The 16,520-nt window shown below is 32.4% G+C and overlaps 1 protein-coding gene and 1 long non-coding RNA gene across 2 annotated transcripts; both read right to left on the minus strand.

Annotated features, from left to right (window-relative positions):
- Positions 1-3,753: 3,753 nt before the first annotated feature.
- On the minus strand, positions 3,754-4,410 carry LOC130505076 (uncharacterized). The gene is made up of 2 exons (XR_008941545.1): positions 4,105-4,410; positions 3,754-4,028 (listed from the first exon to the last, which is right to left on the minus strand). It is a non-coding gene; the product is annotated as an uncharacterized LOC130505076 (long non-coding RNA).
- Positions 4,411-10,086: 5,676 nt separating this feature from the next.
- Positions 10,087-15,823, minus strand: LOC108806879 (MMS19 nucleotide excision repair protein homolog). The gene is made up of 20 exons (XM_018579087.2): positions 15,564-15,823; positions 15,409-15,471; positions 15,269-15,323; positions 15,094-15,191; positions 14,853-15,011; positions 14,707-14,766; positions 14,355-14,543; positions 14,202-14,255; positions 14,010-14,096; positions 13,197-13,905; positions 12,687-13,066; positions 12,522-12,595; positions 12,195-12,300; positions 11,269-12,107; positions 11,114-11,189; positions 10,923-11,034; positions 10,770-10,846; positions 10,575-10,655; positions 10,412-10,491; positions 10,087-10,312 (listed from the first exon to the last, which is right to left on the minus strand). Exons 1-20 carry the CDS (start codon positions 15,633-15,635, stop codon positions 10,279-10,281), a joined length of 3,405 nt encoding a protein of 1,134 aa, XP_018434589.1. The 5' UTR covers positions 15,636-15,823; the 3' UTR covers positions 10,087-10,278.
- Between the last annotated feature and the right edge of the window lie 697 nt (positions 15,824-16,520).

A 16,520-nucleotide genomic window follows, 5' to 3' on the forward strand; every position in this document is an offset into this window, starting at 1 on the left:
ATATTGATAATGAAAAACTTAAAATTGTTAAAAGAATATAATATTAATTTATTCACAAGTTAAATCTGTAAAAAATTATATCTTTCAAAAATTCAGTACATAAAAGTGAAAATTGATTGAAAAATTTAAAATACCACTTCAAATTTTTGAAAAAAAACCAAGTTCAATTTTAAACATAAATACCCATTTATAAAATAAAAATAAAAATAAATGAAAATATTTATTTCACAAACTTATTCAAAATTTATAAAAAAAAATAAACCTGCGCTTTTAAAGCGCGGATCAAAACCTAGTATTTGTTTAAATTAAAACACAATAACATATGATTATATTTGGGAATAATTACTTAAAGTATATAATGTTTTAAGGTAACTAATTTTGGACAATCAATTTTTTTTAGTGAAATATTTTTGATCAAACATTATGATTAACTAAATTAAATGAGTATGTTATTTTGAAGGAAAAAATGTTGACTAAAACAAATGCTCATTTGAATCATTTAACTTATTTTCTTTCATAGTATATAATAACAATCTATTATTTCTCGTGACCCGTACATGTTTTTCTCAATTCTATATAATGTTTTTATCCACAATCGTAACTAGAACCCAAAAATAATAATTAAGAAATTATACTTGTTAAGGAGAAAGGGAAAAGATTAAAAAAGAAACCTGATTTGGAGCAAGGATACAAGAAACCAGGATGTCCATTGATGGTCAAAGCGTCGGACACATTAGGCTCATCTCCTGTCCTCCTGAACCGTTCCACTACTTCTCTTACATCCTTCTTCCACCCTCTCCTAAACATTTTTTTATAAAAGTTTACACATTTTGTTCAGTTAAGAAAAGTATATACTATATGTTTTGTTTGTTGTACCAAAAATTAAAGGGATTTCGTGATCCGATTTTGGAAAAGGAAGGGATGTTGGGGGGCGAGGATACACAAAAATAAGACCGTGTACAGTAGCACGCGTCCAAGAGCTATGAGCATGCCACCAAACAGTCGTGTCTTCGATGGAAAATATGACTTCATAAATGAAATCAGACCCAGGTCGAATCGGGCATTGTGTGATGTATTCTGGTCCATCTGACCATGGGTTCTCGGCTGCTCTACACCATGCCTGTGTTTATTCAACCACCGAGAAACCGTTATATGTTTGTAATAGGCACGGTCGGATTCGAGATTGAGAAAGCTATAAACATTTTAGATTAATTTTAAATAAATAATTTTTTGATAATTTAGGAGTCACTTAATATATGTATAATTCTTTACCATTTAAGGTCGAAGACTAATGTTTTGTTCGGCTTTGCCAAAAAAAACGACTCTGGTAATAATTATCATTTACATAGAAAGGGGAAAAGGAAGGAGTGGTTTTAGATTTACCAATGCATGGTAATATTTTGACTAGCTCGGTTACGAACGTTAACGTAAATGGTGTCTCCTTTGTAAAACCTTTAAAGTTTGTCCAGGAAACTGACCATTAACTGTCAAAATCTTCTTCGTGCCTACACAGTTTCGTATATGGAACTTCCTTAACCTGCAGTAATCAACTCTTAGTTTATGGTCAATCCAAGTTAGTTCACTCACGTCCTATTGATTGATCATTAAAAAAAAACTCACCGTGAATGTGTAGCGATGTGCAGTGCAACCATTGCAGAGGGAAATAGAGATTAGAAAGTAAATGAACAAGGGATGTGACATTTTGAGAGTGCTTTAATTTAGCAAATGACTTATTCGAACAAAGGTTAAGCAGAGAAGATAGAGGCTTGCGTGTGTATGTTATATACGCCTCCACGTCTTTCTCAAGTTAGTTAGTTTTGTATATAAGAACTATGGAACTACAAATTTACAATATTAGCCATGTTTTACCACCGATGTTCTGATGTTCGTTCATACACAAATCCTATCTTCATAACGTAAACTTTAATATTTCTATATACTCCATGACTATATATATAATATTATTTTTTTACCAAAACCATGACTATAGTCTAGCAATGTATTTCTGAAACAATTTGAGAAAGAATTTGATGAATATGAATTTTTGGTCGACAATAACAATAAATGTATCATCTCTTTTGTCCAAATTTTGACTTATTACAAAAAAAAAAAAAAAAAAAATTGACTTATTATGGGTTTCACATTGTCAACAAATATGAATTACATCGCTTTGGTCAAACGAAACGTTCAATTTAACTAAAACAGCATAGTCGTTAAGGAGTGGAAATGTGGAATATATTTTTACATAATATAGAAGAAAAAATGAATTTTCATTAATTTGGGTAGTAGTTAAAATTTATTACTATGTATTTCCAGATCATTTGAGAACTTTAGGGTATTTTAAACATCTTAAGTATAATTGGTTAACCCATTTCCATACCGTTTGAATATAATGAGTTAACTAACTCAAAAATATATAATATTTCAACCGATATATATAGGTATGTGACGAAACAATTGAAACTTACAGGAATCGGGACAGAAACTGAAAGTGATAGTATATCCTCTTAAGTTTTTTAAAAAGATAGTATATCCTCTTAAAAATTCCATTGCATTTATGCCAACATAAAAGTCAGAATCTATAACCCCCACGTTAAGAAACACTTAACCTTATATATTACATTTTGGTTGAAATAATGAATACTAACTAACAAACCCTAAAACTTTAATTTGTATCTATATATTATATGTTATTTGCCTTTATTATATTGTACAAAACTATTATTTGAGGGTATGGCATTTACACGAATATATTGTAACATAATTCATACATTCACACATAATTTATTTGAAATACAAACATCAGTATACCTATTCTATTCTATTTACTAATTTATTGATTCTACGCCTCAATACACAAACCATTAACCCTTTTTATAAAGTTAAAATTAAAGAACAGAACTAATTATTATTTTAGTGTAAGTTCACATAAAAATATTTGAGTTGATATTAACAAAAAAACGTAAATGTGTGGTATATAAACAAATAATTACGTGACCATACCACTTATATTATTCTTAACGTTGGATTCCAGTCATTATAATTGAAAAAATAGGTGCTGTGTCCGCTCAAACGGGCTTAATCATTTTACAATTACTAATTAATTTTTGTTTTTTATTTTTATTTTTAACTTAATTATATATTTTATTTATAAAGGATAGTATCAATATTAACCATTCTAACTATTAACGTTAGAACTTTCACTACAAGAAAACTTGTCTGTTGCAAGGGAAAAAGGCATCGCAATTCCGTTGCAAATCGCTTATTGCAACATATTTGCGAGCAAACACTTTCCGTTGCAAATCGCTAGTCGCAAATTGAAACCGCTCGCAAAACGCTCGCATATTTGCAACGGAAAGTCTTTCCTCGCAAATTTGCAACGAAACTTTTTCCGTTGCAAATTTGCGACGGAACTGATTTCCTCGCAAATTTGCAACTAAACATTCCTCGCAAATTTAGTTGCAAATTTGCAAGGAAATATTTTCCGTTGCAAATTTGCAAGGAAACATTTTCCGTTGCAAATTTGCGAAGAAAGACTTTCCGATTTCAAATTTACAAGCATTTTGCGATTTATTTGCAAATAATATTTTTTTTGCAAAATTAAATCAATATTTTTTTGTTTTAAAACTGAAAAATTATAAATTTATTATGCTTAAAACTAACAAAAAATAATACTGAAATTAATTGATAAATTTTGTTCGTTATCACAATTTTTTTTAACAAAAAAAAGAAATCACAAATAAATCAAATAAATAAAAATAAAATATTCTTTTATAAATTAAATTTCGGATTACAATAAAAGCCTGTTTACAAATTAAACCAGAAATTAAAAAAAAAAAAATATAAACCCAGAAAAAAAAAACTAAACCTAATCTTCAAGCGCCTCTTCAGGTCTCACCGGATCTCACAGATCTTCTTCTTCCTCTCCCAACCTCAAACCGTGTGACGTGAATCCAACGAGCACCACATCTGCCATAAATCCCGTCGTGTTCCTCCAGCAATTCCAATGACAACCATATCATCTTCTTCTGCGGCAAGAACTTCTTTGTAAAAAACAAAGTTTAAATGAGAACGAAATCACAGAGGGAGAGAGAGAGAGATTACTCAGGAGGAGACGAGGTGGACAGTGACGACCCGACGGTGGTGGTGGAGTATCGTCGACGCCGAGAGATCTTCACACCATTTCATGCCAGCGATGAACAAAGGAGAGAGGAGTAGATGAGATAGAAAAATTACGTGACTGGAGAAGGAAAACCAGATTTGTTTTGGTTTATGTGTCTGTGTTTTGTCAGATCTGTTTGCATAAAAAAGAAATAATGAGAGCTTGAGAAGAAGCACACGTGAAAAAAAGAAGGAAGAAAGAATTTGATCCCTTTGATTAGATTTCATCAAGGGCTGAGATTAGACATTAGTTATCCTTGCCAAATGCTTCTCAACCAATCAGAAATAAGACAAATAAAATAAGAAGGAACTAATATGAACCTTTGGATTGAGTTTAATCAATGGACAAAAATGAATCCTTGTATCAAAAGATTAGCTAATAAAGAAAACTAACTTATGTTTTATTTTTTCTTTGTTATAACTGTTTTTTCTTTAAACTGAAAGTTAATTTATAGTTTGTTTCTAACTGATATGTAATTTAGTATTTTGAGGTTTAAATATGATAATTTATGACTTATAATTTAGTATTTTGAGGTTTAAATATGATAATAATTAGAATTGTAAATATAAATGACTAAAATTGTAAATTTTGGTATTTTGATTTAGAGTTTTTATTATAGTGTATGAGGCTTATGCTTAGATGCTAGAGTGAAAATGTTGAGTTTTAAGGTTTGTGTGTAGAGTTGATGTATTTTTAAAAATATTTATTGACGTAAATGTTAAATATTAAATATATTTTAATGTGTTTTATGGTTTCGTTTGTGGTTTTGTTACGTTTTCGGTAGAGTAATATGTTTCTTTATATTTAGTTTCAAAAATTCTTTTTAAGTAAAAATATATTTTATAACCGTTAGTTGATGTACTTCAAAAATATTTATTGACGTATATGCTAAACACAAAATATTTTATTAAATGTATTATATTACACCAAAGTACTTAACAAAACCCCAAACCGCTCAAGTGGAAAAATATGGTTTTGCAAGGAAATTGCAGGGGATTCCTCGCATTTTCCTTGCAAATTTGCATGGTAATCAAAAACCCTCGCAAATTTGCAATGGAATTGCGAGAGATCACTTGCAATTCCCTTGCAAACTCTTAATTCAATGTGTTTTAGGGTTTCGTTTGTGGTTTTGTTACATTTTCGATGGAGTAATATGTTTTTTTATATTTGGTTTCAGAAAAGTCTTTATAAGTAAAAATATATTTTTAAAAATTCATCTAATTTAATTGATGTATATTGAGTGTATAAGCTATATAGTTTTGATGTTTATACCTTGTAATACTAATTTAAGTGTCGGAAATTAAGCTTATAACCGTTAATTGATGTATTTCAAAAATATTTATCGACGTATATGTTAAACACTAAATATTTTCATTAAATGTGTTATATTACACCAATGTATTTCACAAAAACTCAAACCGCTCAAGTGGAGAAAATATGGTTTTGCAAGGAAATTGCAAGGGATCCCTCGCAATTCCCTTGCAAATTTGCATGGTAATCAAAAACCCTCGCAAATTTGCAATGGAATTGCGAGAGATCACTTGCAATTCCCTTGCAAACTCATAATTCAATGTGTTTTAGGGTTTCGTTTGTGGTTTTGTTACGTTTTCGGTGGAGTAATATGTTTCTTTATATTTGGTTTCAGAAAGTCTTTTTAAGTAAAAATATATTTTTAAAAATTCATCTAATTTAATTGATGTATATTGAGTTTATAAACTATATATTTTTGATGTTTAATATCTTGTAATACTAATTCAAGTGTCGGAAATTTAGCTTATAACCGTTAATTGATGTATTTCAAAAATATTTATCGACGTATATGTTAAACACTAAATATTTTCATTAAATGTGTTATATTACACCAATGTATTTCACAAAAACTCAAACCGCTCAAGTGGAGAAAATATGGTTTTGCAAGGAAATTGCAAGGGATCCCTCGCAATTCCCTTGCAAATTTGCATGGTAATAAATAAACCTCGCAAATTTGCAATGGAATTGTGAGAGATCGCTTGCAATTTCCTTGCAAACTCTTAACTCAATGTGTTTTAGGGTTTCGTTTGTGGTTTTATTACGTTTTTGGTGGAGTAATATGTTTCTTTATATTTAGTTTCAGAAAAGTCTTTTCAAGTAAAAATATATTTTTAAAAATTCATCTAATTTAATTCATGTATATTGAGTGTATAAGCTATATATTTTTCATGTTTAATATTTTTAATACTAATTCAAGTGTCGGAATTGAATTTATAACCATTGATGTAATTCAAAAATATTTATCGACATATATGTTAAACACTAAATATTTTCATTAAATGTGTTCTATTACACCAAAGTATTTAACAAAATCCCAAACCGCTCAAGTGAAGAAAATATGGTTTTGCAAGGGATTCCTCGCAATTTCCTTGCAAATTTGAATGGTAATCAAAAACTTTAGCAAATTTGCAAGGGATTTGCGAGAGATCACTTGCAATTCTCTTGCAAATTCTTAACTCAATGTGTTTTAGGGTTTTGTTTGTAGTTTTGTTAATTTTTCCGTGGAGTAATATGCTTTTTATATTTACTTTCAGAAAAGTATTTTAAAGTAAAAATATATTTTAGAAAATTCATATAAGTTAATTGATGTATATTGAGTGTATAAGCTATATAGTTTTGATGTTTAGTATTTCGTAATACTAATTCAAGTGTCGAGAATTGAGTTTATAACCGTTAATTTTTGTATTTCAAAAGTATTTATCGATATGTTAAAGATTAAATATTTGCGACGGAATTGCAAGGAATGAATATTGTATTGTAATTCACTCGCGAAGTCCTTGCAAAATTGCAACGTTTTTGCAACGGATCACTCTATCGCAAATTTGCGATGGTTTAGCGTGAATTTGCGGAGTTGCCTTGCAAATTGGTCGCAAATTTGCGAGGAAACTTTTTTGACGCAAATTTGCAAGTATTTTGCAAGAGAATATTTTTCTGTCGCAATACGCTCGCTATTCCGTTGCAATTTTGCAACGGAATTATTCCCTTGCAAATTTTCCTTGCAATAGGAGTGTTTTCTTGTAGTGTTTGTTGCGAAAAATCACTTCGCAAATAATAGTATAGATTTAATAGAAAAAAAATTTATTTTTTGAACAACAGGTTCGATCCCTATATTTTGTGCACCTATTAATTTCATGGTTTATGCAATTTAACAAGATTTTATGATTTTATCACACCAACTAATCGTGTATATTCCGTGAATATATATTTCACTTAACATTTTGATATTTAGGCAATTTAAAAAGATTTAATTATACCAATAGTTTAGGAACTTCCAAAACAAATCATGAAACACTAAAATATGAATAATAAAAAATCGACATACATGAAATTTGTAAAAATATAGTTTATAATAAGTTCAAATTGTAAACATGACAAACTTCTAAAAATATATAAACACTACATAGTTAAGTTTATTGATTAGAAATATACCACTTTGCAAAACCTTTCTCAAAATCTATAACTATTTTAAAACATAAAATTTAGCACAATTATACACGTTTTAGAAAACATAAAATCTATGAGAAATATATTTTACAAATATTTGTATATTTAAAATAAAATTTTAAAAGGAAAATGATCCCGCGTTTTTAATTTCAAGTTTAAAAGGACAATAATATAGTGTTTAAAAGGACAAAAAAAAATTTAGACAACATGTGTAGCGATATATCCTTGGATATTTCTAATGTATCTTAACTACATAATCGAATCTTATTTGATATCTAACACAAACATGTTCGGAAATGAACAAGTTTGATTTCTAGTTAAACAACATTGAGTTTGATTAGGTGAAGCTTTCTTCCTTTATGGAAATCCAAAACCAAAAATATTTAGAAACTCGTGACCTTTTGTGTTGATTTACTTTCTTAATTCAGTGCATGGTTTGACGTTTGTTTACTTTATAGTTTAGCTTTCCTAAGCGTGTTTGATTAAATCTTGTATTCTTGTGACGTTTGTAATATCCGTGAGCTACCATTACACCAAAGCGAAGGAGATGTTTATTACCTTATACCAAAAGAATGTTATGAAGTTATCTTTGCGAATCTGTCCACGTTAATGTATACTAGATCATGACCCGCGCGTATGCGCGGATTTATCTTTTGATTCATATATTTTGTATACATGTTATATATTATTTAATATTTATAATATAAAAAGGTTAGAATGATCCGAAACCAAAAAAAATCGACCCGGACAAAAAAAATCAAATACCTACTTAAATCCAAATGTTGAGAACTCGAAGAACTCATACTTGAAATGAACAGATTTATACCCGACCGAGTGAGCTAAATTTCAAACCTAATATCTTTTGTTATATTTTTAATTCATTTTTTTGGTTTGGTGAGATTTATTATTTATTCGGAAGATTTTTGGCTAACTTAACAGTATATATTTGTATGTTTCTTTTTTTCTGAACAGGAAACAAAAAATTTGGATCTTGATTAAATTTATCTTATATAGCAAATTACTGCTATAAATATTTTTTTATAAAAACTAATTTGTAACAGTAATATCATTTTGTTATAAATTAGTATATCATGGTTTATAGGTTCAAAGTATAGAGTTAGTTGTCTTTATAGTATTGCTAATATTGATCGATGCAAGTTAATGAATACATATAATATATTGCATTATTAGTAATCTGTCGTATAGTATTATATGTTAGTAGATGTATTATTAATTATCTATCTTATAGTATAATATGCTAGTGGATGTATCTAGCTTATAGTAAAATATATGCAATATAAGGAAATATGCGTAGTGAGTATAATAATAAGGTAAGAAGTGAAAAACTATGGTAATAGTTGATATTAATTATTTATAAAAAGGCATGTCTAACAATAAGTAAATTAATATAACATTAATTACATAAGGTCCAACTTTAAAATCCACCTAGAAGAAGTTGTAATGTTTCTGTTTTAATAAGATAGATATGTACAACACTGAAACCGTGACTGGTAAAATGTCGATTTATAAATTATAATCCATTACCGACAGACTTGCATTCGTCAACTTCTGAAAAAAAAAACACTTTTCTTCTATACTTCAAAAATATACATAACATTTTTACATTAGTCAAAGCACTTTCACTTCATTCTGAGTCATTTTCGATTAGAATCCCTAGCTTTATTCTAAGTGGTTTCAGCTGTCATGCTGATCTTCTATCTCGGATTGTCTAGAACATAAAACATTTCATGTGCCAACTTGGATGTCCATCGAGAAATATGGTGTATATCTTCGACATTACACGCGGAGATGGATTCTCTTAATTTCAAGGAAAATTTCGATTGCTTTACACAAATTAGAAATGGTTTTCAAGTTTTCAGTTATATTTCGCGTAACTTAAATAACGTGTGTCGGTTCCCTTGCTAAATGGAATTGAATATGAAGCTAATTGTTTTTCCATATAAACCACAATCAGTCGATGTCAAAAAAATAAAAACCACAACCATCAGTAGTTACAGATCTTTTTAGACATTGACTGGAAAAGGTTCTTTTCACTCTCTTCAAATGGAAAAACTTCACAAAGACGTTACCATCGGTTCCACGGTCAGCCAATTCTCATCGTCCTCTGATCCTTCGTCCCGATGCTTTTAACAGAGCCCATAAATAAATCCCAGTTTGTTCTTCGCACGAAGGTCGGTTTTCAACTTCCTTACAAGTCAACACAACTTGTGCAATCACATGACATTCTTCACTAGCCCTCCCACCCCTTCATCTCCATAGCTTTGAATAAAAGACTTTTGCACATTAAGTTTCCTAATTGAGAAAAACTACGGTCCAAATCTGAGCCTGACATACTGACCACCAAGCCAGTCGTCAACAAACACTCCAGGCATATTATATATTTAAGTAATTAAATGTCACCAATATTGTTTAGTGAAACAAATATTAGATTAGATGAAAAACTATCTAGATGTGTTTTTTTGTATATAAAATAATAACAAATATTATAAATGCGTCACAAAGACCAAAGACTTGGACTCAAGAGTGGGAATACATGCGCTAGTGCCGGTAAGTAAACTAACTCTAAAAGAAAACAGTAAAAAAAACTGCATAGCTTCAATCATGAACCTCTGGATTCAACTTCAGACAGGGGTACTTCTGGATGTGATCGACGTCCTGCGTTTGACAATTTATCAGAAACATTTCCTATGATAGTGAGTGGCTAATACGAGTCATTAATAAACTATATGTATTGATTTAATGTGTGCGACTTACCAAGCCTGCCTGCATTTAATCGCTTCTTCCCGAACTCTCCGTTTTGGATCATCAAGTGCCTTTGTTACTGCTTGTAATACCTTAAAAGCATAATTTCAAAGTCAAGAAACTGATTGTTTTCTCTCTCATACTAAAACTGTGTGCTTTAGATCTTTCAACTAACCTCTCTTCTGAAAGGATAGATTCTTCCATGGGGCAATTCCAACAGGGTAGCAAGACACTGAATCGCCGTCTCCCTAACCACCTACACACCATTAAAACATGGGACAAATCTCCTTAAAATATCCAAGAATCATTTCCATTGGAAGAAGAAGAAGAAGATATAGAAGATGCTACTCCAGAGAAAATGATTTGTTACCATTAGATGTGGGTATGCTGTAAGCTTGACCAGGCACTCGATGATTCTGTGTGCATTATCACTGACTGATTGTTTTCCTGCAAACAGAGAGAAACGGTGTTTCATATACTGCCAATAGCTTTTTCACCATTCCAGCATCTAAGTTTTTCTTACCTTTAGTATCAGTAAGCGTTCCAGATAAAACCAGTAATAGACTGAATAGAGTTTCTTTATCCACAGCGTCAACGCTTAAGACAGACAAGCCTTCCAGTATCATTGGGAGTAGCTGTACAGACAAAAAGGTCTTCTAAGAAACTGTTTATAAAGAGGTTGAAAAATACAAAAGTCTTATCTTTGGGGCTTACCTTTTTGGTATTGTCCAATATGACCGTAACAGGAACATTGGATATAACATGCGCGAGAGCGACATGCAACATTGTTCTGACACAATCACGAAACTAGTCAGCTTGCCACAATAAAAAGAAACTTGCCTATCTATAATAGTTAGAGATTTGTCTACCTCGAGAGTGGAGTCTGGCAATTCACAATCAGCGACTCCAAAATGGGAACTGTTATAGAGAAGAACCGTTGCTTATAGAGTGGCCTTATAACTGCATGAAACTTTCTGTTCAGACACTCTCCCGAATCAGACATTAGTATGAGGAACGCATCAGCTGCATGTTTCATGGCAGAAGGATGCATAGCATTCCCGGAACTGTTACTGGATTTTAAGCATTCCATTAGTACCAGAGCTATCTCATTAACTCTTCCATCACCCCTCATGAGTAAACCTTTCCCAATCCACGCTAGACCTGTTATAGCACGGGTTTGAAGGTCCAGCGAACCATAGAAGCCTAAACATATCTTTGACAAAAGTGTCTCACTTCCACATTTACTTTTACTAGAGTCATCTGAAGAAATAGTGTTTCCAGATGCAAAACTCTCGTGGAATATTATCTCACATGCTTCTTCCAAGGAACAATCGGTTGAGATATTTGCTCCACCAGAACCCGTCCCCAGTTTGTTAACCATTGAACCCAAAGCTTGAGCTGCTGGGATATAACCCTTGAGAAAGGACACCATAAACAGCTTTATAAGTGGTTTCACATCTGGAATGGATGCCTTGGGAGATACACCTATGATAACTGATGCAAATAGTGAGAGTGTCAATTCATCCCTGGTGGACAGGTCACGTTGTAAACCCTCTAATGCAGCAAAGGTCAGAGGAATAGACTCCATAGCTGGAAGCGTGCTTGATGAGATCACATTATAAGCTTTTTGGATTATACTATTCTGTGAGTCTACCAAAGCAACTCCTACAATTTGCCCCATTGTTTTCATTGCTGCCTCAACAAACTCCTGTTGTAGAAGAGCAATGCATTCATGAATTGAATCAAATCTACTCTGAAGAGAAACAATTGGTATAAAGTTTATCCGAGCACTTACCCTGCCATTAAAATCATAACTGAAAACAAAAGAGGATTCAATTTCATTCCACATACTGATAGCAAAATGCACCAAGCTTTTCTCGAGACCATCGATCTCTGTCACACTATTGGAGGTCAAAACAAAATACCACAAGTCAAGATTGCTGTTAGCAAAGGGAGGGAACTAAGAATACAGTTTAAATTCATGTTAAAACCAACAAGCAAGACAGTCGATTAAGATGTATCACTATGATAGTTGGCTTTTTATAAACAACTAAGAGTCTAAATACGCTGAAAAGCTAGTTTTATCTACATGATAAAAGAATTTCAAGAAAAGATTGGGTACCGTGGAAGCAATTTATTGGTCACACACTCCAGGAGCTGAGAACAATTTTCGATCGACTTGAAATTTCCATTGGCCTGACAAGTGTTTTCCAAATACTAGTTAGATATAAGGAAGCTAAAATATAATGAAAACTTTACGATCTAGAGTCATGGGGCCAAGACTTGCATAGAAATCAGAGAAACTGGAACAGAAAGCTTCTTCAAATCCTTGAACCATTTTCTCTACATACTTTGGCCTAGTAGAGCAAACTTCTGATGTTGCTTCTAATATCAATGGATACGGAAGACTGCATTGACTAGAGCGGACCAGCGAGACCAAATTTTCAACAACTATACCCATGTAGCTCATAGCCTTTTCGCTCTCGCGATACTGATCAATAAATGAACCCATGCAGACCAGCGCTTTCAATGCCAATTCCCACTTCACTGTTTTGGCACTCTCAGCTGTGATGATTGATGTTAAGGTCGTCAAAATCTTCTCGAATTCAGATCTTGATACAGGAGAAGAGCCGCCCCGGAACATACCCATAGCCAGCAAACCCTTAACTGGATATTGATCAAGGAAAAAATTGATGAACATGTATAAAACAAGGTATATGTAACACGAGTTAAGTATCACATCAGAGTCTAGAACATTAAGATGTAAAATATCTGTTAAGTAAGCATATGCATTCACCTCCAAGATATGCATCTGCACTACAATCATCATTAGAGCTTTGTACTGCAGAAGTGAACGCCCCGATCAGTGGAACTGAGAACCTGTTAACTATAGAACACCAAGATTGCTGCGCGGATCCAGGCGTTGAAGAAGATTCCTCGGAACTCGGAATAAGATCTTTTGATGCTGTAAGAAGTTCAATGCAAAGATGAAGACCTCCATGGTAGAGTCTAGTAGAAACTGTCGAGTTTTCCTTGTGAACAAGATCACCAGTTGACGTTGTCTCTACGATCCCTAGAGTATTCATAAGGCGGAAGAAGAAGGTTTGAAAGATTATATTGCACGAGTCGACAGAAGCTCTGGCAGACACTGACAGTATCTGACTGACAACAAGAACCTCCAGTTTGCTCGTGTCAGGCATTTCTTCATACCGCGAGTATCTAGAAATAGTATCAAAGACCATGTTGACACGTATATCATCCACAACTAAACCTAAAAACGAGATATCTTGCTTAACAAGCCTCTGAAGAAGATCAGCAGCTTCTCTGTGGATCTCATCCATTTCAAACCCTGGACTAGTGAGGAATTCTGGACCAAAGGACAAATCTCTCCCAGGAGAAGAGTAAAGTGCATCTTTTAAAGCGGACCAAAGGCCTTCATAGTGCTTCTTCATTCGGTGTACTCCATATTTCACAGCGCAATCTTTCAGACATTTCAAAGAATCAACCTAGACAGATTTTAATGGAACAAAAGTAACTATACTTGTCCAGCATCCAGAGTGGCAAACAATCTTAGATGTATCAGAACAGGAAATTACAAGTTTCAACAAACCTTTGCGACAGGTAGAGAAGATGAAAGCTTTTCAAGAAGCAATGGAATAGCATACGGTTCAAAAAAAGGCGTCGAGGAGATTGCTAGCTGTAAAATCGAATATGAAGTACATCAGTGAATTCAATATAATGTTATGCATTGACAGACAGCAATAACTTATGCGAAACAACAAATATTTAGAAAAATACTCACGGATAGTCCCCTTGAGAGGTCTTCTCTTGGAATACTAGCTTCATCACCTTTTGTCTAAAACCCCCAAAAAGAAAACAAACAACAGTTTAACGGAAGAAATATAAATCCATCAATAAATCACATCATAAAAAAAAGGTTAGGCTTTAAACTCACATGGGTATAATGAAGTGGGAAGTAGCAACTTATAAACTCAAAAAGATCAGATGCCTCGGAGGCAACTGGACCGGAGGGACTGGGGAACAATCGAGCCAAAAGCTCCACTACATGAAAAGCTACCATTAAGCATGGAGGGTCTTTTTCTCCATCGATGGCTTCGCATGTAGCAAAAACAATCAAATTGCCCTAGGAAATGATCATTTAGTCAATAGGACTATGAGAAAAATGAATGTGAAAATATGTAATACATGCTCTCAGCTAGTCACAAGCTTTCATGTTCAGGCTAATCCTAGTTCTCCTAATTTGTCTACCCACCAGGCTGACGCAAATAGATAGAGCATTAACATACCAAATTTATCATAGCTTCAGGGTATTGCTCTACAAGGCACTCCCATAGTTCAAAACAGAGCTGCCAAAAACATTCGTAAGAAGATAATTCAATAAAAAAACATCCAACATAGAACAACAGAATGCTACTAGTAATAGTTTTAATACCTTGCGATCATGAAGTGCGAAAGACTGAACTTGAACATTCTGTGCCATTGACTTCGCCACAGCTTCTGCATCAGTAGCAGTGACCACACCAGCTACGCCTTTCCTCTTAAGCAGAGCCAAGCAACCAGTAAGTGCACCCCGCAACGATCTCCACTCTTCCTGGTACAAGACCAACATATTACATTTTATTTTAAAAAAGAAACTAAATAAATACTGTAAAACACAGAAGTAATCGAATCACCAGCTTTGATGTAAAGAAAGCAATGAGACTATGGACAACTGCATTGTCCAAAGGCTTTGACTTTAGATGGTTCAGGATCTCCGCAAGCAGGAGAATACCTACAAAGAACAAAAGGCTTTCCGGTACTAAGTTTCCGTTACATTTAAAACAAAATTAAAAAGAGAATAGAAAGTACCTCGTGCTCGGACAACATCATCAGTGGTCGTCAAATACATGTCCATCTCCACGACCTAAACTTTCACACAAAGATACATAATTTAATAACACAACAAAGAGGAGAATTAGAGAAAATGATAAAAAGAGTTGTTTTTTGACCAATTGGTTAATAGACAAGACACCCTTCTCCAAGGAAGAAGCAATAGCTTTCAAACTCTCAGCCTACAAAGAAAAAAATATCAAAACCTAAAGTAAAATCGATTTTCCACCAATTTTAATACACAGAGTAAGGAGAGTGTAAGTAAAGTAAGTACATGGTGAGTAGGAGAACGAGTGACGTCAACGAAAGTTTCGAGATGCTCAGTGAGATTATTCAGTGATCCCATCTTTCTATTAAACCGAGTTAAAGACTGGCCTCGATGTTGTTGAACCTAGGGAGACGAAATCGGAACTAAGTAACGGCGTCGATGGCTGCACAATAGACGAGCTGCGGTGACGAGAGTGAGAGAGAGAGAGAGAGTCCGTGTGCGGCGGCGAGGTCGGTCGGTCACTAACAAGGAAGGAAGAAGAAAATAAATTATTAAGTTTTTTGTGTGGGTTTACGCCCAAGTCCTTTATATTTCAATCCGGTTTGACACGTGGCCTGTCAAATTACTCTTCTTTTTTTCTGTCAACTATTTTCTAGTCTAGGCTATTTAACTCTGAAGTGAATTTGATGATTTTACTTATTTATCAGTTTCTCAATAATTTTAGTTATTATATAATTTTTTTTTATTTATCATATTTTTTTAATTAAGTTATTATTTTGAATAATATTTTTAATTTTAATATTTAGTTGTCATTACAACTTTTCATTTTATTTATATGACAGCCTATGAATTAGTTGAGAAGGTAGAAAAAATATAACAATTAAATATGGGAAATTTTGGAGAAATATACTTATATGAGAACTAAATTTGAAAATTACACCATAATTTAATTAATTTGAAAAATACACTTTTTTATATGTGAATTTACTAAATTATCCAATTGGAAAATTTCTTATTATTTCAATGTTTCGTCATTATAATTTATTTAATTTTAAATAACAAAATTAATATATCTTAAAACTGAAATCTTTGTAAGATCTACACAAAATCTTTTTAAATATATCTAACTATATTTTTTTTGGAAAATGGAGAACAAGCTAACGTCTTATGTCTTCTTCTTCTTTATGATATTTTGTTCTCCAGTAATCTAGGAAGTGTTAATAATTGGTCTTTTCTATAAAG

The sequence above is a fragment of the Raphanus sativus genome, unplaced genomic scaffold (genome assembly GCF_000801105.2).
Source record: "Raphanus sativus cultivar WK10039 unplaced genomic scaffold, ASM80110v3 Scaffold2000, whole genome shotgun sequence".
In the NCBI taxonomy this organism is placed as follows: Eukaryota; Viridiplantae; Streptophyta; class Magnoliopsida; order Brassicales; family Brassicaceae; genus Raphanus; species Raphanus sativus.

Bases quoted from the DNA above. Each gene is read 5' to 3' on its own strand.
- LOC108806879 (XM_018579087.2), bottom strand. From the start codon at position 15,635: ATGGGATCACTGAATAATCTCACTGAGCATCTCGAAACTTTCGTTGAC. The intron at 11,190-11,268 runs GTAGACAAATCT...TGATTGTGTCAG, and splicing joins TGCCAGACTCCACTCTCGAG to AACAATGTTGCATGTCGCTC. The intron at 10,492-10,574 runs GTTAGTTGAAAG...TATGCTTTTAAG, and splicing joins TCTATCCTTTCAGAAGAGAG to GTATTACAAGCAGTAACAAA.